General features: G+C 46.0%; 1 protein-coding gene across 7 annotated transcripts in view; it reads right to left on the minus strand.

The window, feature by feature from the left end:
* Positions 1-7608: 7608 nt before the first annotated feature.
* The window catches only part of LOC144734788 (tropomyosin alpha-1 chain), a 41894-nt gene continuing 24752 nt past the window's right edge, over positions 7609-24750 (minus strand). For 2 of the 7 annotated variants that reach the window (XM_078617160.1, XM_078617165.1), the window contains 5 exons: positions 23466-23541; positions 21727-21789; positions 20823-20892; positions 20098-20176; positions 18035-19274 (listed from right to left, as the gene is read on the minus strand). In XM_078617160.1, coding sequence (XP_078473286.1) covers positions 19271-19274; positions 20098-20176; positions 20823-20892; positions 21727-21789; positions 23466-23541 — 292 coding nt within the window. In that variant the 3' untranslated portion in view covers positions 18035-19270. Of the gene's footprint in view, positions 9277-18034; positions 19275-20093; positions 20177-20822; positions 20893-21726; positions 21790-23465; positions 23542-24136; positions 24213-24750 lie in introns of those variants that run through there. The other 5 variants (XM_078617161.1, XM_078617164.1, XM_078617162.1 and 2 more) reach the window with 3 other exon arrangements.

The following is a 24750-nucleotide window of genomic DNA, read 5'->3' on the forward strand; positions in this document are numbered from 1 at the left end:
TTCGGTGTACCAACGGGCAGCAGTGAAATTGACACAACCCAGTGACCGATTTAGGCCTAAATATGACTCATCAGTCGAGTCCAGGTGTAGCGCTGTAATTGGGCTGCGTGGACTTACCTGCAGTAGCAGACAGGTCCCACCAGGAGCAGTAAAAGCAGGGGGTGGGGGGGGCTGCGGGGTGTTCTAGGATCCCCCGAGACCCCCCCTGGAACTCTCTGGAAGGGAGGCGTGGACAGGGGCGGACACACCTGGGGAGGTGTAAAGAAGCCGGACCTCTGGACGGGTCTGGGGCCTGTCCGAAGACCAGCTAGCCTATGACCCTGGGACCACTAGACCGGCTGCCCTTGTAATGGCCGGGATTCAGTGGGCCAGTGGTGAGAGCCTGGGAACTCCCGACGTCCTTGTAAGGGCCGGGACCAAGAGGGCCAGTGGTCGGGACCCGTACCTTGGCTGGGTCGGGTCAGTGTATCTTCCCCTAGTTCACCCTTAACTGGAGGACTTCGAGCCCGTAGCCCAGTGACAGGGCACGCCAGTCCGGAGGCCGTGCCTCCCCAGGCAGGAGGTCAAAGGACCGCTGCCCCTCCAACCCAGCTTAAATAGACGCTCCAAGCCTGGGGTGTTTCATTCAGACTGTCTTCTCGACAGACCTGTTCTTCACCTGAGGACGGCTGCTTGCGTTGTGGCCGAAACGTTGTGAGAATTATTTTATTATTTCCATTCTACGTGACTACCGAAAGAACCAAGAAGATGAATCCCTGCAATCACGAAAGCTTTAAATCGAAACTTAATGTTACCGTTATTGGAATGAACGCGTTGCCTCTACAAGTCGTCTCCACTCCCCGGATATCCACTGCACAGGCACCGATGTCCACCTGAATGTGAAACTAGTTGTTGTTGCTCTGCATCTACAGCAGCCGTACGAAAGAAGATCAATGTTCGCCTCTGCTATCTGCCTCCCAGAGCTTCATACGTGCGCAGAGGGATTTTTGCCTCCTGAGTTCAAAGCACATGGGTTCAAGGCCCTGGTTTGAGATTATATTGAAAATATTAAAGTGTCACCCGACTCGCGGTCATATTGTACCAAGACTCGTACAGAGACGGCCTCGGGTAGCTCAGTTGGGATCTGGAGTCTGGGAGCCTATGGGGCCGTCCATAAATGACGTCACGCGATTTTGGACGATTTTTGACCCCCCCCCCCTCGTCACACGGCGTCAGAAAAAGTCAGACCCCCCCCCCTCAAATATGACGTCACAAAGCTCTGCCCCCCCTCCCCTCCAAAACCATATTTCCATTTTGAAAATAAAACATGCTTCAAATCGCTTTAAACTATTGTTATTGTAGTGCGTATTTAATGTGGCTCTGCACTCTGATGTCGTAGGAGTGTTGTTATAACAATTCTATATTTATTTAAAGTTGCGCATGTTGATGTGACGTCACATTTCTTAAATCCCCCCCTCGTCACATGTCACAAATGTCTGACCCCCCCCCTCCCCCCGAGGTGCGTGACGTCATTTATGGACGGCCCCCTAGGTTAAAATCCAACTACAAAGTATTGCCTCGTCGGCGCAGTCCGCGTCGTGAAAAAAGTGTTCCCTTCGAGCAGAACCGCGTTGTGTGAGCATGCGTTCAGTGAGAACTTATATTTTAACATTTAAAGCATATTTATATTTTTGCACTTACACAAATATACTAAATATGGTAAGTAAAAATGAAGCACATGTCGATGTTTTGTTGTGTTAACATGCAACATACATTTTGAAAACATGTGACTGCACAACTGTGACATGACCAGAACATTTACTAAATCTAAACTTTCACCAGATAAGGTCCACTGAGTTATATCGCGATTTTGCAGAAGCGGCCTGGCCACAAATGATAGCTCGGCGAAGTGGCTTGTCGTCACGTGGACATTCATAGCTGCCAAATTACTCTCAACGCATGATGTTGATTCGAAATTTGGAGGGAAAAACCAGAGGACCTGGAGAAGTGTCCCTCCACAACCACGGGAAGAACACGCAAGCTCCAAATATCCAGGCGGCAGGGGTTGGGATTGAACCCACGACCTCCTGTATACCAGGCGAGGTAGTTGACATCTCCTAGCTACTGTGATGATGATGATGAGAGAGAGACGCAAACTCCAAATATACAGCAGGCGTCAGGGTCGGGATCGAACCCACGACCTCCTGTATACCAGGCGAGGTAGTTGACATATCTTTACCACTGTGATGATGATGAGATAAAGAGAGACACCGCAAACTCCAAATATACAATTGTCAGGGTCGTGATCGAACCCACGACCTCCTGTATACCAGGCGAAGGAGTTGACATCTCCTAACCACCGTGACGCATTTGCTTGGAGATGATGGTGGAGGCATTCCGCTTGGAGAGAGATGGTGGCCTCGAGATGAGGAGGTGAAGCAGAGGAGACAAGAGTAAATCGGGAAAAATAGTACAGAAATATATTTTACTAAAAAATAAGTCATTTTCACAATTCCCAAACGCTGTATTATACAATTTATTGCCACTAGAGGGCGCAGTTGCACTTAGATCTCAACATGAGAACAACTTCCTTAAATTTCGATTTAAAGCTTTCGTGACTGCAGGGATTCATCTTCTTGGTTCTTTCGGTAAAGTCACGTAGAAGGGAAATAATAAAATAAAATTAATTATTTCATAATATTCTATTATTTTATTATGTTTTATTTTTATTATTTTATTATTTCCCTTCTACGTGACTTTACCGAAAGAAGAACTTCCTTAAAATTAAATATTCGGGCAGTGGACCCATTCTTCATGGCACATCAAAGAAGAGTTGCGTTGATGATTTCGTTTAGTTCATTGGCACTCGTGTTGGACTGGCGACGCAGCAGCGTCACCCACATAAATAAAATATAAAATGTTTCGGATCTCTAGATTTGAAGCTTTCGTGACTGCAAGGATTCATATTCTTAGGTTTTTTCGGTAAAGTCACGTAGGTAAAAAAATATAATTAATAAAAAAAAATCACGACGTTTCGGAGGCAACACAAGCTTCCGTCTTCAGGTGGAACTGTCACAGCACGATAGCTGTATCAAGATACAGCTATATTTTACTTTTATTAATTTTAATTTTTTACCTACGTGACTTTATCGAAAAAAACCTAAGAATATTTTTCGGATCGTTTTTTTATTATCAGGGGGACACCGCACACTCCAAAGAAGAGTTGTGTTGATGATTGTTTTTATTTCGTTAATTTGTAATTGCGCACGACTGCCGCCAACACAGCAGCATCACCAAGATAGTTTCTTGTTTGTTTTACTTTTCCTGAGCGTCTTTTCATCAGGAGTTGTCGGCTGGTTCTTGGCTTGCGAAGATCAGGGAGGAATACGAAGGCCCAGACTCTGTCGCCTCGACGGACCTGGTTTTCACCTGAGGACGGCTGCTTGCGTTGTGGCCGAAACGTCGTGAGAATTATTTTATTGTGTTTTATTTTTATTATTTCATTACTTCCCTTCTACATGACTTTACCGAAAGAACCAAGAAGATGAAGGCCCACGCAGTTGGCGGCTGTACAAGGCGACCCTTGACTTGCAGTTCTTCTGTTCGTTTGTGGCAGGTGGTGCATTTGAACTAGGGCTGAACGATTAATCGATTTCAAATCGAAATTTGAAACAATGCGATTTTTTTGCGATTTGAAAAGTCATATTACTTTCTTATTGGAATTGTTTTATTGTAACTTTATTTATTGAACTTAACAATTGTTCTATTTAGATTTGAAGTTTTCGTGACTGCAGGGATCCATACTCTTTGGTTCTTTCGGTAAAGTCACGTAGATATAAAATACATTAAATCACGACGTTTCGATTGCAACACAAGCAATCATCATCAGGTGAGAAAACCACAGTAAGATTTTTTTTTTGCTGAAGTGGGAGAGAGTTGCCGTGGTAAGAGGTTATATAGGTAATTGTTCTATGTTTGATTGTTCTATTTAAATTAAAACATTTTAATAAATACATGTTGGAAGCAATTCATATATTTTAAGTTCTCATCCTTGCATTAGAATATATATAGAGCATTTTATATTTGGATGGTATCACGTGGTAATGCCCCATCACATGTTTTAAATCTATTACACAGTGAATATTGAACTGAAGCTTGACTTCAAAAAAAATTAATCGCAAATCAAATCGCAATGTGTCAGGAAAATCGCAATTAGATATTTTCCCCAAATCGTTCAGCCCTAATTTTTAAATCCTTTATATTAAGTTCACTTGCTTGCGCGCTTACGACCGTGCAAATCTTTCGGTCGTTTTTTACCCCACTTCCCGTGATCCAATCGAGCTGACATTTTGCACACAGACTCGTTGTGCGTGACAATTTATTTTCGTGACATTTTTTTTCCATAACTTTACACTTTTTAGGATTTTTTTTTTTATATTTAATTACCAATTGCTTAATGGTGGCAGGCAATCATCTGACCCATAGGTGGCAGCCATCTCAAGCCAGAGGACGAGAGGACTCTAGCCGCCACGCATATAAAGGATTTATAGTGAAAAACTTTGTTTTTACGGGTTAATTTTTTACTTCCGAACAGTCCAGAGCCTGAGTGGGGGCGGGGTGGGGTGACGTGTCCGTGGTGCTAGGAGCCCTTTCTGCGCCTCCGTTTCTCCGCTGAATCTTCGCGCCTCCGATCGGTTCGTCGTTTCAGCCGTTTCGAAGGCTGCAGAGCGCGCCCTGCGGCAAATTGTCCGCAGCCCTCTGAGCTCCCCAGGTTCGGGTGTCGAGACGCGCAGCAGTCAGTGGCTGTCTGAGCTGCCAATTGTTCGCGTCCGCGAGGTCCACTACTGAACACACCAAATACGATCGTGTCCGGTGCACTCCTAATCAAAAGATGCTCATATTCTTGGGGTTTTTCGGTAAAGTCACGTAGGTAAAAATGTAAAATTAAAATTAAAACAATAAAAATATAATTATATAATAAAATAATATTTTATATTAGTAAAGTAAACTACTTGGCGATGCTGCTGCTGCTGCGTTGGCAGTCATGCACACAAGTACCGTACAAACAACACACAAAACAACATTCAACTCCCACTCATCTTTGATGTGTATCGATCCTTTGCCCGCAGTGTCCGTGAGTCGTGGATGCCACGTGTTCACACTCAGGCCGTGAGTGTCTCGTGCTGATGATGCTCCACTCGTCTCTTATCCCCCCCCCGCTCCCGCTCACAGAGAGATGGATTTTGTGTACAGCTACTGTAGTGTGCAGGCGACGGCCAATTATCCCATGAGCTCATCAGACCAGACGGTGCCACCTGAGGTGGCAGCACAACTTTCGAAAGTTTACAATTTCTCAATGTGGCCAACGATCGTGAATGATTGTGATAACCAATTGAAATGAGTGGGGGAACCAAATCATTGACTCGTATTAGCCACACTTCCTGGTAATGTTGCTACGCCTACGTTTTTGCTGCCAACTTGTGCAGTGCCTGATTAAGCTGGCGCGGTGCCTGCTGCATGTGTTATAAAGCGGCCCTAAATAAAAAAAAACACACACAAATATTAAAACACACATTTTTAACTTGCATTGTAAAGTTATTGTATTTTTTCATTTGCTATACAGCCAAATACGACAAATCGCTAACCTTAAACACCCATTCGTTCATAAAAGTTAAAGGCAGCATAGTACTATAGTAATAGAGCAAGTACAGAATTACTGAACCGGAATTGTTAACTTGAAAGCATTTAGCGCGGGCCCTTGAAAGTGCGGGGCCCGTAGTAGCTACTGCATATGTAGCTACTTGTGCTACTCGGATAATCCGGCACTGCTCTTGTGGCAAACCAGATGAGTTTCCGGGATCTGACAAGATTGGGCCTGTTCCGAGTGATTCGGTCATCACAAATCACGAGCCAGGGCAGAATGTGGTGCCACAAAGTGCGGGAAAACGTTTGTGGACATCACTTTATTTATACGGCCAACAAAAATGAATTTACGTGGGATAGCGTTTACAACAGTTTCAAGGACAATGGATATATTATCAGTGTGTGTTTTTTGTTTGCATTTGACTGCAAGTATTGCGGTTGATGCAGACATGAATCCTTGTAAAAAGGTTTCAGTTTTATTGCCAGAAAAAAGGGGAAAAACCCTATTATTATTAACATCAGAGAGGTTATCCAGTCATTACAATCCACTCATTACAAAATCCCAACGTCAATCAGCCGAAACGAGATATTGCAGTAAACAGCTGTGGGGTGGGGTGAGACAATCGTCACAACTGAAGTGCACTGAGTCATCAGTTTCATTTCGTTTTCCTTCATAGCCACTGAGAAGATCTCAACGATTGGGCCAGAATCGATTCGTGGGTCAAATTGCTGTCCCTTGCATCACGAAAAAGCCATCAAAAAGCGCCGGAGGACGATAAGAGTATCTCTACACATTCCGACTGATAACCCTCCGAAGTTGTGAACGTTATCCCCGCGTAAATTAACGTTTTGTTGGCCACATAAAAAAAAGTTTGTTACCACAAATGTTTCCCCCCACACTCCGTTGGACTGCGCCAATTTCTGCCCTGGCTCGTGAAATGTGACGCCCCCAGTCGTCAAACTTTTAAACACCGAGTGGACGAGGCTGCAATAGGTCACGTGTTCGCCGAGCGTCCGTTGCAAATGTTTCGCATCCACGTTTGAAGGACTTGCTTCCGGTTTTGGCGCTCAAAGCTTTTCATCACGAAATTCGAATTTAAGGTTGGTGAAATAATAGAGGGCGTTGGGCGATTATACCGAATTATTAATTATTGTATTATCATCAGCAGCGATGGGATCATCATCCACTGTTGAAGGCATCACCAAGCAACGGACATTCACAATAATCCTGCGACGTAAATAATCCACCCGGCACACACGCTCGAGCCGATGTCATGGGCTCCATCTCCTCGCTGCAATGCTCTCAGACGGATTCCACTTCTTGGCTGCCACCGTTAACACATTCCTGCGGAGGGAGCTGGTAGGAACGTTGGGTTGCTCGGTCAATGGCCAGGGTCAATGGCGGCGTGGTCTATTCCGCAAATATGGCCGACTGTGAGGGCGGCACAATCTGGCGTGAGGAGGTTAAACGTTGAGTTTTATAAGGGCACCACGGGGTGACCAGCCCCTTCCCACCCAGCCCCACCCCTCCCACATCCCACCCTCCCCACCCAGCCCCACCCCTCCCACCCCCCACCCAGCCCCACCCTCTCCACCCAGCCCCTCCCCACCCTCCCCTCTCCACCCCTCCAATTTTTGGATGCGCGACCGACGGACGGACAAAATAATCCCCTGTGGGCTGGTGGAACCAGGTGGTTCCTACCAGTATTATTCTTGGCCATCATCGGCCACCAATCCCTTCCAAACGAGACATCCTGGCCCAAGCCCGTAGACGTTTGTTCGGTTTTAAATATGTAAAATAGCCTGCGTATGCCCTCTGATCCACGCGTTCCGTCTCTCAAGTGTAATTGCAAGCGCGCGTCTCTCCACGCTTGTGTGGGCATTTCAGTTTTGTGTTCCTCTACTTTCCGTTCTTTCTGAAGCTCGCGGCATAGCAGATAATACTATTTGTGCATTGACTGAAACGTCAGCGAGACTAATAAAAACTACATTTGAAGAGGTTTTTTTTTTATTTTATTTCAAAATGCAGAATACACATAGATGACCAGACCAGGCAAATCGTTTTAGCCCTCGGCATGACACTTTCAAAAACAATCGCAAGCAATTTAAAGACCACGCTTGAAAATGCACAGCTCGTGGTGTAAAGGAGCTGATGCACAGGAATGAAAAAAGACAAAATAAACGATTTTATTTTACCAGGTAAGTCACCACTGAGCTACTTCGCTCGTTTTCACAAGCGACCGACCTGGCCACAAGGGATAGCTCAACGAAGTGGCTTATGAGCGCGTGGAAATTTATAGCAGCCAAATAAATGTGGAGGGAAAATCCGGAGGACCTGGAGAAAAATCCACGCAATCACGGGGAGAACACACAAACTCCAAATATACAGCAGGCGTCAGGGTCGGGATCGAACCCACGACCTCCTGTATACCAGGCGAGGTAGTTAACATCTCATAGCCACCGTGATGATGAGAGAGAGACACAAACTCCAAATACACAGCAGGCGTCAGAGTCGGGATCGATCCCACGACCTCCTGTATACCAGGCGAGGTAGTCAACATCTCCTAGCCACCGTGGCACCTTAGTACATTAAGTCATTGAGTGAGTCATTGAATGACTCAATCTACCCAGAATATTGCTTTCGTACAGAGGACGTTTCATTCTCCAGGGTAGGATTACAGGCAGACACACTGAGCGACACTGCTTAATTTACGCAGGCGGCGGTGGTGGTGGGGGGGGGTGCTTTCAAAATTGTACAGAAAAATCCATGCCAAAATGTTTGCTCATCTGCACATGAGACCGCTTTGGCTACATGTATATAATAGATTATGGTAAGAGGACACGATTGGAGAGATTTGCTGACTTAGATTGTGCAGCGACATGAAGACCTAAAGTATGAAATAGTAGATTAGGGTTTATAAAGAAAAAGCTCTTTACAGAGAAGTGGAATGTCAAACATGATATGCATTATTTTGGTTCAGCAATTAAAAACACATCTAAATTAGTCCCTGCTGACCATTTGTACCCCACCAAGTATCAGATCATTGGTTTTTCTCCCCCTACCTTCAGCTGCCAGTTAATATTTAAACAACATAATTAAATACCCCCGTACAAAACATGAAATGGATGCAAGCGCAACGGAAATGTGTACACAGATGGCATATTTTAAAAGTTGACGGCTTAAATTATAGATTTTCTACGAACAGTCTATGGCAAATAATGGGTTTCACACTCGACAGATTTGTAAAAACTCTAGATCTTAGAACCTTTCTGGTTGGTAGCGCATAACTGTTCTGTTGATAGTGCACAACACATTTCACTTGTTGGCCAGACACCACTGTGTATTTGCACCCCCTCCCTGCTTGTCAAAAATATGGAATGGTAGTATCGTGAAAATTACGATTTTTGTTTTGCACTAAAACAATAACAATATAAAACAAATATCACCGGATCATTGGCAGCAAAGAAGTTTTTGGCCCCAGCTATAGGCGACGAATATCCCCACCCCGAGCCACGTGTGATGAGGGGCCCCACCTCTCCCTCCCCCCGACCCTGAGAAGGCCGACACGTCTCAGAGGTCGTGGATCTCCCTGATGGTCTGCTCCAGCGCCCTCTGGATGCTGACGTTTTGCTCTTGCGCGTGTTCCAGCTTGTCTGCACGCACGCACACGTGGGGACGGACCACACACACAAACCGGCTCAGCCACAGAGACGGTCGCAAGCCAGGCCCGCCGGACGGGCCCCGAGGGGCGGCAGTCCAAAGGGTAAATTCCCTGGTGGGCCGGTGCATTCCTGAAGGCCGGTGGGGGCCGGGTCTGCGTGGGGAAATTGCAAATGCGATCAGAGTAATTTTTAGCCTTCTAATTTTTTTATTGATATATTTCATTACCTCCAATGTGTACCCTTCATTGCTTATTTACGCCCTCGGTTGCTTCAGTAAGTCCCCTGATTCGGCAGCCCCCAAAGATTCTTCCTCACCGGCGACCCCCCCCCCCCCCGTCCATTTGATTTTTGGACCCAGCTCCCGATGGGGGCCCAATGAGGATCGCACGGAAAAAATCACGCGAATATATCGTCACGTCACAACTCTAGCGACTGGCACCAAGACTACTACACAGTTTGTCAACGCAAAAAAAAATCTATTTAAACAAAATAAAAATGCAGAGCCCGAATTTGGGGCCGGTGTATTTACAAATGCCTGGGTCGATTTTTAGTCCCCATTCTGTCACTGGTCAAAAAGATTGTGAAGCCAGAAAGAGCAAACAAGTTTCAAAAGGGAAGACAGATAAAATATAAGAATTATATAACGATGATGAAAACATATAAATAGGCTTTATCCTTTCTGGCAAGGGTGGAAATTTTTTTTTTTGCAACTTTGATCAGGTTATTGATTTTATATATATAAAAAAAAGATTTTGTCGAAAAAAACCATGGTTTTAAACCGGCAAGTCAAGTTGTCGTCAATCGGCGCCAGATTCATCGGATTCGCTGTCCTCTTCGATCATCTCGACCGCGCCGTCGAAGAAGGCGGGAATGTTGCCCTCTTGATGAAGACGACGACCTTCTCCACCGACTCCACGCTCGGACTGCTCCTCCTCAGCTGGGAGTGAACGAAGGCCGCGGTGGAGAAGTTCCTCTCGGATGCGGCACTGGACGTGGCAATGCCGGACAGCTCGACGGCAAACTTTTGCCACTCACTGCCATCGGACAGCCAAGACTCCATCGGGCGTCTTGCGACCTTTTACCATCTTGTAGCGGAACGTGTTGTTTGTCTTCTCTTTGGTGGGGGCTATACTTATAGGGATTAACAGGCAATAAAACCGAATAAAACCGGATTTTTGGCCATCTGAGATGATCGTTTTTTTTATTAAAACCATGAAAACGCCCCGATGGAAAAAAAACCCTGATGCTGCCAGCCTTGCTTTCTGGCAATGAAACAGATGTTAAGATGGTCAGACACTCTACAGATGCCGACCGCAAGGCATCAAGTCTGCATTAACCACACACCACGGTGGTGAGATGTTATCTTCCTTGCCCGGTATGCAGGGGGTCAGGGGGTCAATCCCGACCCCGACGCCTGCTGCTGTATATTTGTAGTTCGAATTTGTTTCTCCCCGTGGCCACGTGGATTCTTCTCCGGATCCTCCGCCAATTCCCTCCACATTAAGAATCAGGCATTGAGATGATTTAGATCGCTGAAAACATTTCCAAATGATGGGCCACTTTGTTGAGCTATCGTTTGTGATCGCCAGGTCGCTTCTGAAAAATAAGTTGATGCCTCAGTGGGCTTTGCCTGGTAGGATGGGGATGGCTTGGTGTTGTATTTGTTTGTGTTTGGGTGATTTGTTTACCTTGCTTGTACTTTGCATTCCTGTCGTGTTGTTGTGTATTGTTTGTTGTGTATTGTTTGTTGTTGTAATGTTCTTACCCGCCCCCACTGGGCATCTGAAAAAGAGCTTTATAGCTCATCGGATTCCTCCAGTATAAATAAACATTCTGATTCTGACATACTTGTGGCAAAACATGCTCTCGGTAAAAAATTAAAATAAATTAAATCACGACGTTTCGGCCACAACGCAAGCAGCCGTCCTCAGGTGAAGAAACAGAACACTGCTAAGCTTGGCAGCGTATTTTAAGCTGGGTGGGAGGAGGAGAGCGCCTTGACAAAGGAGTTTACATATCAACAGAGGAATGTAGCATATTGATAAAGAAAAAAAACAAAGAGTATGAATCCTTGCAGTCACGAAAACTTCAAATCTAGAAAGAAAAAAACATGCTCTGATAACGCACGCATTGTCTTTGAAGCTGATTGGCCTACACTAGAGACAGCCTTCTTCATGGCCCTGTCTCACCACCAGTGTGAAGACGAGAGAACGCCAAAAGGCGAACGGCGCACAGACAATTCAAGAAAAACTTTAATAGCTCTGCCTGAACTCGCTACTCAACCCTTAACACATGTTTTATTGCCAGAGATGGTAAAAAGCCTATTCTTATATTTTCATTTTGATACTGGTAAAGAGGTCCATTAGATAAGAATATGTTAATCTTCTTGGTTCTTTCGGTAAAGTCACGTAGAAGGGAAATAATAAAATAAAAATAAAACATAATAAAATAATTCTCACGACGTTTCGGCCACAACGCAAGCAGCCGTCCTCAGGTGAAGAACAAGAACAGGTCTGTCGGAAAGACAGCGTCTGAATGGCGCGTCTCATTCAGACGCTGTCTTTCCGACAGACCTGTTCTTCACCTGAGGACGGCTGCTTGCGTTGTGGCCGAAACGTCGTGAGAATTATTTTATTATGTTTTATTTTTATTATTTTATTATTTCCCTTCTACGCGACTTTACCGAAAGAACCAAGAAGATGAATCCCTGCAGTCACGAAAGCTTTAAATCGAAAAAGAATATGTTAAGTTATTTATTTATCAGGGAAAGCCACACTGAGTCATAGGACTTCTGTTTCAGGAGGGTCGTGCATTGCCGTTCTATTTGAGAATGTTTTCAGCCAATTAATGACGAGTTGTGTTTATTATTATCACGCGTGTGGGAGGAAGCCGGAGCACCCTGACAAAAACCCACGCGTAAGCGAGGGGGAAACACTGTATCCCCATACATATGGAGACAGATGGCGGTTAGTCCACTTGCTGCACCACCAGCTCGCTCCTGGCCAGCCAGTGCACGGCACCTCCACGTCCACGGGAAAGGAGTTGCGCAACGTGCGCGCGTGTGATCCACCAATCCTACCTGGCCATGACAGTGTAGGATTAGAGACGCGCACCGCCACCGCCGCCCAGCTTGAAACTGAAGTCGAACTTGGACGCGGCTATCCTGTGCCCAGAACCACTGTCACAAAACGCAACTGGTTGTGCCCGCGAAAGTCTTAGCCAAGAATCGGAGAATTTATGGACACGCCCAGTGCAAGCAACCAATCGGACAACCAGAACAGGCGTAATAATCAGGGTGAGATTGCTCACGTTCAAGACGCCTGCAGATGCCCACAGTAAAGTCACGTAGAATGGAAATAATAAAATAATAAAAATGAAACATAATAAAATTATTCTCACGACGTTTCGGCCACAACGCAAGCAGCCGTCCTCAGGTGAAGAACAGGTCTGTCGATAAGACAGTCTGAATGACAGACCTGTTCTTCACCTGAGGACGGCTGCTTGCGTTGTGGCCGAAACGTCGTGAGAGTTATTTAATAATGTTTTATTTTTATTTTATTATTTCCATTCTACGTGACTTTACCGAAAGAACCAAGAAGATGAAGCCCTGCAGTCACGAAAGCTTTAAATCGAAACATATGCCCACACGAGTGTGTGGTGAAAGCTTGAATGGGAGATATACTCAACACGTCGCCCAAGCCAGACGACCATACACGGGAGTCACAACTGAGTTTGTTAATTTAGTAGGGGTTGCTTTTTTGCGTTATCGATCATCGCACGCAAAAAAAAAATTTTGAACAAAAATCGATTATCGATTTAGCACACAAATCTGCACGTCTAACAAAATACAAAAAAAAGAGTGCGGCGCTGCTCGTGTGTCGTTGGCGTCTGCTCGAACATACCCCGGAACCGCCTAGTCCAGCCGCCGGCGCCTTACTAAGGCTGCCGCGCTGACCAATGGCGTTCGCGCGCCAACCGTGCGGTTTTTACGTTCGCGAGCGCCAAATCCGTTCAACGGTTATTCACATTTAACCGCATCTCATTGGCAAGTGTATGTCTTTGTGAATCGATAAGGGAGTAAACTATTTTTAAACAATTTTTTTATTTTACCAGGTAAGGCCCACTGAGCGCCGTAGCTCTTTTTCACAAGCAACCTGGCCACAATTGATAGCTCAGCGAAGTGGCTTATCATCGCGTGGAAATTTATAGCGGCCAAATACTCTAAACGCGTGACGTTGCTTCTAAATGTGGAGGGAAAAACGGGAGGACGCGGAGAAAAATCAATGCAACCACGAGGAGAACATGCAAACTACAAATATACAGTAGGCGTCAGGGTCGGGATCGAACCCACGACCTCCTGTATACCAGGCGAGGAAGTTAACATCTCCTAGCCACCGTGGATAATTCTGACTCTGAATAAGATCATCGTAAAAATAGCAAAATCGTTTGACAATCCTCGTCACAGCACAAGCCACTGGTGCAGCAGGACACGACTCCATGGGCCACGCGCACACGGACACTGGAAATACATTCAGGGAAGTGACACTATTGTGACATTTGAGTGACGCACGGCACGTTGCAATGGTGCATTTTACAGGGTGACATTCGCCAAAGCACTGTCCAATAAACTCCATTGAGGTGGAAGTGAAAATTACTGCGACACGCATTTGTGATATGCTGAGAGCATGTAGTACGTCAAACTTCTTTTGCAGCGTACGTAGCCGGCCGTACCAATCGTTGGGGCGATGCAGAGGCAGCATAAGACCGTGGTAAAAGACTATCTTTCCAACGCGTGAAACCATGTAAGGCATGCATGTGAAACTATGCGCACTTAACAAAATGATGAACAACGCTTGCTTTGAAGTGCTACGTAAGAAAAATACCTAGGACCACACTACAAAAGAATGCGCCCCATCTAGTTTTTCTCCGAGTCCAGACGATAGCGATTGGATGGGTCAACTACCATGGGGAAAAACAGGTGTTTTGATTCATGGGTCAAAGCAGAAATTGGTACCGCTTAAGGTAGTAAAACTGGAGTCATACCCAACGTATTTATGTAACTAATTTGTGAATCACTTGATAACCCCACTCAGTTTGGCTGCTATAAATTTACATGATTAGCATGTTTGGCTAAGTACGGTGCCAAAGATGTTCAACATACATACACGATAAGCCACTTCGTTGAGCTATCATTTGTGGCGAGGTCACATCCAAAGAAGAGCTGTATATCTCAGTGGGGCTTGGTGGTAAAATAAAAAAAAATGTTTATTTTAGTTAACGTGGTTAGAACATAACTCACGGTAATTGGCCACATACAAACATTTTTTGAAATGCTGAAGTTACGCCACCTCTGGTGGTACAGAGAAGTGGTCTGGGCTCACAAGACTATCATACGCTGCAGGCAGTGCGGGAAATTCCATCGTCACACCGAATTCCGCTTCCAGCACTTTGATGCTGCCCATCTTCACCGAACCCACGCTGACACGAAAGGTGAAGTATGATCAAATCATTCTGACAAACATCAGCATGGCGTGGGAGCGACTATCCAGTGGCGGACTGTACAAATGAAAATGTTTTATTTTATCAGGCAAAGGCCTCACTGAACATGCATTCAGCGAGGACTTCCTGTATATATTTTAATATTTTAGAACATATGTTTCCTTTAATGCCCACATACAAAATGCGGTAAAAAATTAAGCATACATCTCAGAATATTGATTTATACCGGAGGAATCCGATGAGCTGTGAAGATTTTTTCGACGGATATCCAGTATTCTTGGTTCTTTCGGTAAAGTCGCGTAGAAGGGAAATAATAAAATAATAAAAATATAACAATACAATTCTCACGACGTTTCACTTGCAAAACAAGCATTCATCATCAGGTGTGAAACCCACAGCAAGACAATTTGAAAAAAGTGGCGGTGGTTTTCACACCTGATGATGATTGCTTGTGTTGCAATCGAAACGCCGTGAGAATGTTATAATTTTATTTTTTTATTTTATTTTTTCCCTTCTACGTGACTTTACCGAAAGAACCAAGAATATGAATCCCTGCAGTTACGAAAGCTTTAAATCGAAAAATGTCCAGTATTTCCCAGATTTTGTATTGTGTTTGCATACATTTAAAAACATTTGAATACACAGCTATGACATAACAAGAACATTTACCGAAACTAAACTAAAACAAACTTATTCTACCAGGTAAGGCCCGACGGAGCTAAAAAACTAGTTTTCAAAAGCGACCTGGCCACAAATGATAACTGAACCGAGTGACTTATCACGTGGAAATTTATCGCCGCCAAATACTTCTAAATGTGGAGGGGAAAAAAAGAGGACCTGGAGAAAAATCCACACGACCACGGGGAGAACACGCAAACTCCAAATATAGAGGCGTCGGGGTCGGGAATCGAACCCACGACCTCCTGTATACTTGGCGAGGTAGTTAACATCTCTACACCATGGTGCACGGTAAGCAACATAGGGAACTTCCTAAAACTCTGACATCTATTTGACTGTACACATGTGAAAATGTATAGAATGCGCAATGAATTATGCACCTTAATTTACCTTGTTTTTTCTTCCAACTGATGTGTTCAAATGTACTGTACGTGTATTATGTTGTAAAGTAATGAAGTATGTATTGGTTAAGCAGTGTCTCACCAGGGAGGGTACCCCAGTATTCAGTCCTTGATGAACCAAGTCTTCAATGATTGCGATGGTGTCAGGTACAGGAACTTTGGTGAATAAGGAAACCACATCAAAACTGACAAGCAGGTCGTCTGGGGACAGGGAAATCCCCTTGATTGTCGATACCAGGTCAGTAGAGTTTAGTACCGCAGAGGTGGTTTTTCCAGTGAAAGGCCACAGGATTTCAGACAAAAAAGAGCCAGTTTGTAGGTGGGGGAGTTGATAGTAGAGACAATGGGATGAAGAGGTGTATCTTCTTTATGTATCTTTGGCAAGCCTTTGATGCTGCTAATCCTGCATAATGCACGGGTATAATATGACTTTAAACCCCCAGCCCACCTCCTACGCATTTCACAAGTAGTACTAATTGCATATCTGCATTTCCCATAAATATGCTAAATGCCTATTGATATGCAAATTCTTTTATCAAGGCGCTCTTCTCCCTCCATCCCAGCTTAAATAGACGCTCCAAGCCTGGGGTGTGTCATTCAGACTGTCTTCGACAGACCTGTTCTTCACCTGAGGATGGCTGCTTGCGTTGTGGCCGGCTGCTTGTGTTGTGGCCGAAACGTCGTGAGAATTATTTTATTATGTTAAATTTTTATTATTTTATTATTTCCATTCTACGTGACTTTACTGAAAGAACCAAGAAGATGAATCCCTGCAGTCACGAAAGCTTTAAATCGAAATGTAATACTTAGTTGTGATAAAATACTTTAACATTCAAGGTTTATTCATCCTGAATAATTATTATCATTCTACCTACTGATGGATCAAGGCCTTCCTACACCTTTCCCATCCTTCACAGTACAGCGATATCACAACCCATCTCATCCCGCGCTCATGAACCGATCTTTAACGCTCCATCTCCATGGTGATCGCCCTCTCGGGTGCCACGATAATGAGATGTTAACTACCTCGCCTGGTATACAGGAGCCCATGGGTTTGATTCCTTACTGTGACGCCTGCTGTATATTTGAGTTTGCGTGTCTCTCCCTCCCCGTGGTCGTTTGGACTTTTCTCCGGGTCCTCCGGTTTTCCCTCCACATTTACAATCACGCGTTTAGAGTGTTTGGCTACTGCCATACATTTCCTCGCGATGTTCAGCCATGTCGTTGAGCCATCGTTTGTGATAGCCTGCTCGTTTGTGAAAAAGAGCTACATCGCAGCTCAGTGAGGCCTTAACTGGCAAAATATAAATCGTTTTTGAGGGTGTTTCTTCCTTTGGCCTCCCTCTAGAGCAGGGGTGGGGAACCTTTTTTCTGCCAAGGGCCATTTGGATATTTATAACATCATTCGCGGGCCATACAAAATCATCAACTTAAAAATTAGCCCGTTATATTTGGTCAAACATTTAATTAACTCACCCTAATGCGATGGCTGGAACTGCTTCTCTTTGGCGAGGCGTGTGATGTGAGCTGGTATTGATGATGTTGCTGCTACTCGCAGCTGCTTTTCCAGGTTTTCTCCTAGATTTATTGAATTTCGAGTCCCGCCTGCGGTTGCCTTGGCAGGGCCACACCAAATGATTTCGTGGGCCTTATACGGCCCGTGGGCCGGACGTTCCCCACCCCTGCTCTAGAGCTTCCCATGGTGATGGCCCTTCAACTGGCAGTGGACCGGGCATGAAACTGCAGGGCTGCATCTTGTACACAAGTAACAGGCCGAAACAGCTGTAAGTAAACTTACTAAATGGGATGTTACCGTTGACAATTGCGTCGCGTTGGAGAGGGTGCAACGACAGTGGACGGGCGTTGGCTAAATTAAAAACGGGGCGGACAAGTCATCGAAAACCGCAAAATAAATGAATGAATGAAAGGATATAGGACGGAGAATTCATAAGCCAAACGAACCTTAGGAAACACGGGAATTGTGGTCGTCGGCAAGAAATAACGCCAACGTGTGAGCGGGGCCCCGGATGGCGAGGGCGCGAGCGAAGAGCGCGGGCGTTCGCGGTCGGAAAACCACGCGGTCAAGAAAACCACGCGGTTGAGAAAAGTCGAAAGCACGCACAAGGGTAGAGAAGACAACCGAAGCAACCAAAGAGAAACGAAGGCGAGAGGCGATTGTAAATTCCAGGTTTATTGTCTACATTGGGAGGGGGAGAGGGAGGGTGTGGGTGTGGGAAGGTGACCCCAAGTGGCAGCTAAATGCTGTGGTTTCTGAAACGGTAAGGTCGCAGACACCACTTCTGATTTGAACCGACAATACAGACGCAACCTGGCAAAAAAGAAAGACGCTCCCCCAAGCCATTTAATTACAATTCAGGATGGTGAAAGGGGTGAGTGAGAGAAAGAGAGAGAGGAAAGGGAATACGAAATAGTTCAGGGCAGAAGAAGAAAGTAGGAAAGTGCTAGAAGGGACAGGCAGAGCGAAGGAGAGGCGGCTAAAGGTGGGGAGAAATGTAGTTGGGAAGCAAAGGTGATAGAGAAAAAGTGAGGAAAGGCGTTGTAGCGATAGATAGGTGGGGAAAGGAGTTGAAAAGAGAGAAGGTGAAGCAAAAGGACAGGATGAGAGAGATAGAGTTCAGGTAAGCAGAATAAAGGACAGGAAAAGCAAGAAGCAAGTGAGAAAAATAAAGTCTAGGAAATCAGAGGAGGAAAAAAAAGATGAAAGGAAGGCCAAAAGGTAAAAGCAAAGTTTTTAAGCGCAGGCAGCTTATGAAGAAATCGGCAAGAGGCGACAGAAGAGAATTACAGGTAAGAACAGGAGAGAATTAAAGGTAAGAAGAGCAATAGATATGAAAAGAGTGAATGACAGGAGTGGATGTACAAATAAATAAGCGGCAGTGGCGAAATCACCGCGAGAGCTCTCGGCTTGGCGCGCAGCGCTGCGCGTGCCTGCAACAAATCATCATCTCTCATCTCTCGGTGGAGCACAACGTCGCGTGTGCGCGCGAGTGGTGTAAAGGAGCACACCGATGCGCAGATTGACACGCATGGAGGTATTATCGGTATTTCTCTTCCAAGACGGCTTGATAACAACAACAAAAACCAACTCAACAACACCATTGTCGGCCCAACCGGACAGAGATCAGGTTTATTACACATTGCCGCCGCCGCAGCAGCTACGCTCGACGAAGGCTCTCCCTACAAGTTGACCACTGTGAAGGAGGCAAGGTGGGGGCAGCAGCAGCAGCAGCAGCAGAAGAAGAAGACGAAGTGGTGGCGACTCGGGGGGGAGGGGACGTGGAAAGAAGGGGGCCCCGGAGCCGTGGCAGGAGAGAAGAGGAATCAACCTCGCGGCCGACTGCAGCGCGCGCCGTTGATGACGCGTGCAAATTCCGGTCGTGGGAAATTTAGCTGCGGCGTACGGGAGACACGGACGGACGGGCGCGTGGGTCAGCCGATGATTAGGCACCCGGCGGAATATACGGCAGCCACAGAGAGGCCGAACGCGTGCAGAGGCAGAGGAAGAGAGAGGTGTTAGCCCGAGTAGGTTTACGAAAACTCAAACACACAAGGTGTGCGCATGCCACTGGAATGGATTAGTTGAGTGCATGTTAGCAAACTTACGGGTTTAATTTATACTTTTTATTCCAGTGAGTTAACCAATACACTTGTTTTAGTTCTCCGACGCCAAAGGTGATACTGATAATAAATGTTAGGCTAATTAAAAACAAATGTCTTTTCACTGTGTGTTGAAGAGACAAGCAGGCCATTACCAATGTATATGGTAAGCAAGGCAGTATTCAAGTTGCATACAGTATATTATTATAAAAGTATAAAAATCATTACAATAAAAATGTACAGCCATTTGTCAGTCCACTGCTGGATAAAGGCTTCTTCCATGCCGTGTGTTGGTCACGAGGGATGTTTGACCATACTTCACCACACTGGCCAGTGTGGATTTGGTGAAGCCGGCGACCCAGGACCGGTTCAGATTCCACTCGCCACTGACATTTAGCAGTGGCTGGAAATCGAACTCAGAACGCTGGTGTCGCGCACTAAACCAGCGGGGGGGACCATAACAAGTCTGGGTCCCTGCAATGCGTATGATTTGTCAAACAGCAGGGCTGTTACAGAGGAAGTTGCAGGCAGCAGAGAACACTGGGGAGAGGTGGTGGGGGGGCATGCAAGAAGGCAACGCAGAGAGGCAGCGAGCAAAGGAGAGAAATAAATTTACATGGAGGTCATGTCGTTGAGGGTGTGGTCCAGCTCCTCGCTGACCGCCTTGTACTTCAGTTTCTGGTTGTACAGCTCGTCTGCACGGGACAGCCGCAGGCGGCAGACGGGTCAGGAGAAGACGGAAAGAGAGGCCAAGGTCGGGGGGGGGGGGGCGGGGGGTGCAGCGTGGGGAAAAGGAAAGTGCGTGCAGCGGAGCACGGGAAAGACCAGCGTGGGAGCGAACGCCAAGAACGAAAAAAAAAATAATCTTAAATGGGGCTGTGCTATGTCGAAGAAGGGCTGCTGCCCGAAACGTCCACTATTGTACACAGAATCGGAACACTCTTTGGTTCTTTCGGTAAAGTCACGTCTGTCTCCCCGACAGACCTGGTCTTCACCTGAGGACGGCTGCTTGCGTTGTGGCCGAAACGTCGTGAGAATTATTTAAATGTTTTATTTTTATTATTTTATTATTTCCCTTGTACGTGACTTTACCGAAAGAACCAAGAAGATGAATCCCTGCAGTCACGAAAGCTTTAAATCGAAATCAACTTACTTTGTTTCATCAAACCCTATTTGTTTCTGAACATAATACTTTCTTTGTTTACGATTTAGAACCAAAGGGGTGCAAGCAGCAAGAAGGCTGCAGTAATGGTTAAGAACCGCTGTGCTTGTAGAAGCCCCGACCCTGACTAAAGAGAGCGAGACTGGCGGCAGGCTTGACGGATGGGTCAGTGGACGTACCTTCCAAATCGTCAATGGTCTTCTCCAGCTTCGCCACAGACCTCTCGGCAAACTCGGCACGGGTCTCAGCCTGGAAGGGAGCAAACGCACCGATCGTTTTCCAAGGGAAGTTTTCTTCGAAGCGTCTGGACAGCATCGCTCTCCAATGTAAAAATAATTGGCAAGTGAATAAATCATGAGGGAACATCAGCCAGGGAATAAAAGGCGTCCGAGGAAACGTCCACCAGGGTAGATGTACCCTTTTTACTATTTACCATTTTTAGTTTACCAGGTGAGGCCTATTTGAACTATACATCTCTTTTTCAGAAGCGACCTGGTTATCACAGATGATAGCTCAGCGAAGAAGTGCCTTATCATCACGTGAAAATTTACAGCAGCCAAATATACGCCAAGCGCACGTTTCTAAAAACGTAGGATGTCGAGAAAAATCCACGCGACCACGGGAAGAGAGACACGCAAACTCCAACTATGCAGGCGTCAGGGTCAAGTCGAACCCATGACCTCCTGCGTACCCGGCGAGTTAGTTAACATCTCGCCACCATGGCACTCCACGGAGCGATGGAATCGGCTCACAAACAGGTGCTGGGTGGATCATTGCATTGCGGAATCGAGAGAGAGAGCAGTGGCTTGACCATGGGCGATGATAATATGACTAAACATCCAAAAGTAAAGAGCTTTCCATCTAAGGGCATAAAAAATTAATATCAAACATTGCTCAGAAGGACGTGTTTTAAATAGCCGCCTTGAACCGGTTTGGAGTAAGTCTCTCCCCCGGCAAGCTGTAACATTGACTGGGCCAGCTTTGACTTGCCCGGGTAGGTTACTGCAAGTGAGCTAATGTCCGCAGCTGGTGCTGCTGCGCCGGTGAGCGCACGGGCAGGGGAAGCGCAGAGCGCTGCCTCACCTCCTTCAGCTTGTCCGTGAGCACCTTGATCTCCTCCTCGTACTTGTCCTCTTTTTGCGAGTACTGAGCACAAACAGAAGATGGGGTGGGGTCCATCGGGCATCACGACAACATAACACAACAAACCGGCAGACAAGACGTCTCCATTTACCCGCCTGTCCACGTTAACATTTTTCGTCAAAAGGATTTCTTGCACAACCTATTGGTTGTAAGCCCTTGCTTTCTGGTACGTCTCCTTCACATATATATATAAATCCGTCTCTCAACTTTGAAAAAAAATTGAGGATTTTTTGCACAACGCATCAGTCCTAAGGCCGTGCCTTCTGGGAGTGCATAATTTCAGCGAGCTTTGATTTCAAGACAATTAAACTATGGACTGGTTTTCGACATAGTGTTTCATCAGCAGAGACAGGCTTGCTTGAATCAACGCTGGTGAACTACCGATCTTATAGATAAGGGTTCCTCTCCCCTTACAATACGAGGTCCAAGTTAAGACGTTACTAAGATAGTGAAATTCCTCCTGCCAATCAGACTGAGGTGTGAAAACACAATTCTGCATCATCCAGAACCGGTGGTTTAAAGTGCTGGCGGCAAGGGTCTCCACGACAAGGAGCTCAAAAGAGAGCCTCTCTGCAGAGTTCTATTTTGGCCTACTCTGTCACGCTGGTCAGAGCCCTCTTGGAAAAGGATGCAACTACCCACATTTTACCCCGCCGATCGACTCTGTCGTATCCATTCATGCTGCCGCGTAAAGATGGAGGGGGGGGGGGGATTCATGAAGCTTGCTCCCATTGTTTCAACCGCTGCGCCGGGAGGTGGGATCGAATCGGCGACCTCTGGATCGCGAGTCCAACGTGCTGCCAGTTATACCACGGGAGTATCGCTTTTTCGTTTGTTTAAAACCCTTTTAAACAAATGTTGATGACATCTTTACTAGGTCAGAGTATCCATTTCGGCTGTAAATGGTGCTTACGTAAATACAGAGCATATGTATTCAGAAGAAAGATGTATGTAATTGGGCAGTGCTGCTGCTGATGCATCAGATTAGGCAGTGATGCCACAACAACTTGAGACAAAATGCCTCGATGAGTTATGTCACCGCTATTGGCCAATGCCCTCGCACCACTGAATACCTCAGGTGTTGCCGCATAACGATTGCAGTAACAGCTGAGGTCATGCACTGAGACCAGGGGTGGGGAAAGTTTGGCGGGTGGGTCAGATAGTGCCTGTGATGACATTTTAAATGGCCCCTGGCAACACGAGGCCTACTACTTCTGAACGCCACGATACAAACAATCTTTACCCATCGCGATGGGAATCTTAGCAGCACTAGTCAGGTACCAGCGGTGAATATCTTGGTCCGTGTTGCTAATTTACGCATGGTCAAGACGCTCCTGTCACTGCAAGGACTTGCAGGGACACGCGCGTTATTCTTCACGCTATTCATTGCTCAACGGTTAAGGACTGTGTTGATGTGCATCCCACGATGGTAAAAAGGGGCAGCCCTGCAATTTCTCGCTCACCTATGTGTGGAAGGGTCGTCTGCTAGAGGGCGCTCTAAAGAGCTTCTCGGCCCACAGAATAGATTTGGAAGTCCAATTCGGCGCTCAGTAAGCAAAATGTTCCCTTTACCCCAACTTAAACCGTCGTCGATTCCCTTCAATGGCTGCAGAACCCATTGCCATAGTTCCTGGTCTACGCTGCCTCATGCTAGAGGAGTGCCTCTGAGGGACCCACACCTTATCGGACTGAGCCTCCAGAGACTTGAGGTTGTTGGAGACAGTTTTCAATTCTTCCTCCAGCTCGGAACATTTGCTGTTCGACCGCAGGTTGGGTGTGGCGAGGAAGAGGCACAAAGAGCCGAAGGAAAATGGGAGGGGAAAGGAAATAAAAACAGCCAGGACAGAGCAGAAAAGAATAAAGTGTGAGAAGCAAGAAGTACGGACCGTAAAATTAAAAAATGTTTAAACTGTTACGACAAATGTGTTTGTGTTGTCCTCACTTAAAGTTGAAAGTGGACGGAAGCGAAGTCGACATTTTACCGCAAGCGTAAAAGTATTTGAAAAACTTGTGATAAAAAATTGTTCACAGCGTGTTTACATTTTTTCAGCATGCACACACAAGTGGCCTAAGAACCTCTGGTGGGTATGTTTTCATTACGGCCGTTACGACAAGATACTGGTACAAAGAGCGTGGAGCGGCCACAATTACATTTTACCGCGTACAAGGTCATACCCGAGCAAGAACTTTGACAGTCATAAAAGCGGAGCGGCAAAAAAATACCAAGCCAGAAAGTTGGAACTTGAAAAACAGAATGAAGCCATTGCATGCACAAGAGTAAGTGCACGGCTGCAGAGGGAGAGAGAGCCAGAACTGCCTGACGTCGTGTTAAGACAATTCATTTATTTACCTGTTCTTCCGACGCGAATAGGGACCTCAGTTCCTCCTGCACGTGCCTTAGTTCGTCTTCCATTTGCCGGACCCGGCTGATTGACGAACGATTGACAGGCAGCCAGGCGGGTTAAGCGTGCGACCAACACAAACGCGTTAGTTAGTGAGCAGCGCGTCAAGCCATGCGGGTTAGTACACCGTTTGCACTGTTTAAAAATACATGGGGGAGCATCTGTCCTTCACACGCAAATTATTTACGAGGTTATTTTTAGACAGTCTTTTGTACACAGTGGGAATTTATTCAAGCGAATCCACCAACTGAAACAAAACAATGGATCGCCTGCAATCATTGCATGTAACATTCAATTTTAAACATTCCTAGATTAAAATATTGCCGTTTACTTGCTAATTATGTATTTGTTGCCAAAAGTTTTACCCAAGGAAAGCCTCGCTGAGTCTCAAGATACTTTCTTCAGGATGATCCTGTGCAATGGGAGGAGTTGGCCAATCCCACAAGGGGTAGACAATGAAAACGAGCATCTCCTGTGCAACCCCACGTCTATAATACCTGGCAAGCCCTCGTGGTGGTTCACCGAACCAAATACTGAATCAGGCTCAACTCGCCGCGGTGGC

The sequence above is a fragment of the Lampetra planeri genome, chromosome 53 (genome assembly GCF_965212315.1).
Source record: "Lampetra planeri chromosome 53, kcLamPlan1.2.h2, whole genome shotgun sequence".
Taxonomy (NCBI): Eukaryota; Metazoa; Chordata; class Hyperoartia; order Petromyzontiformes; family Petromyzontidae; genus Lampetra; species Lampetra planeri.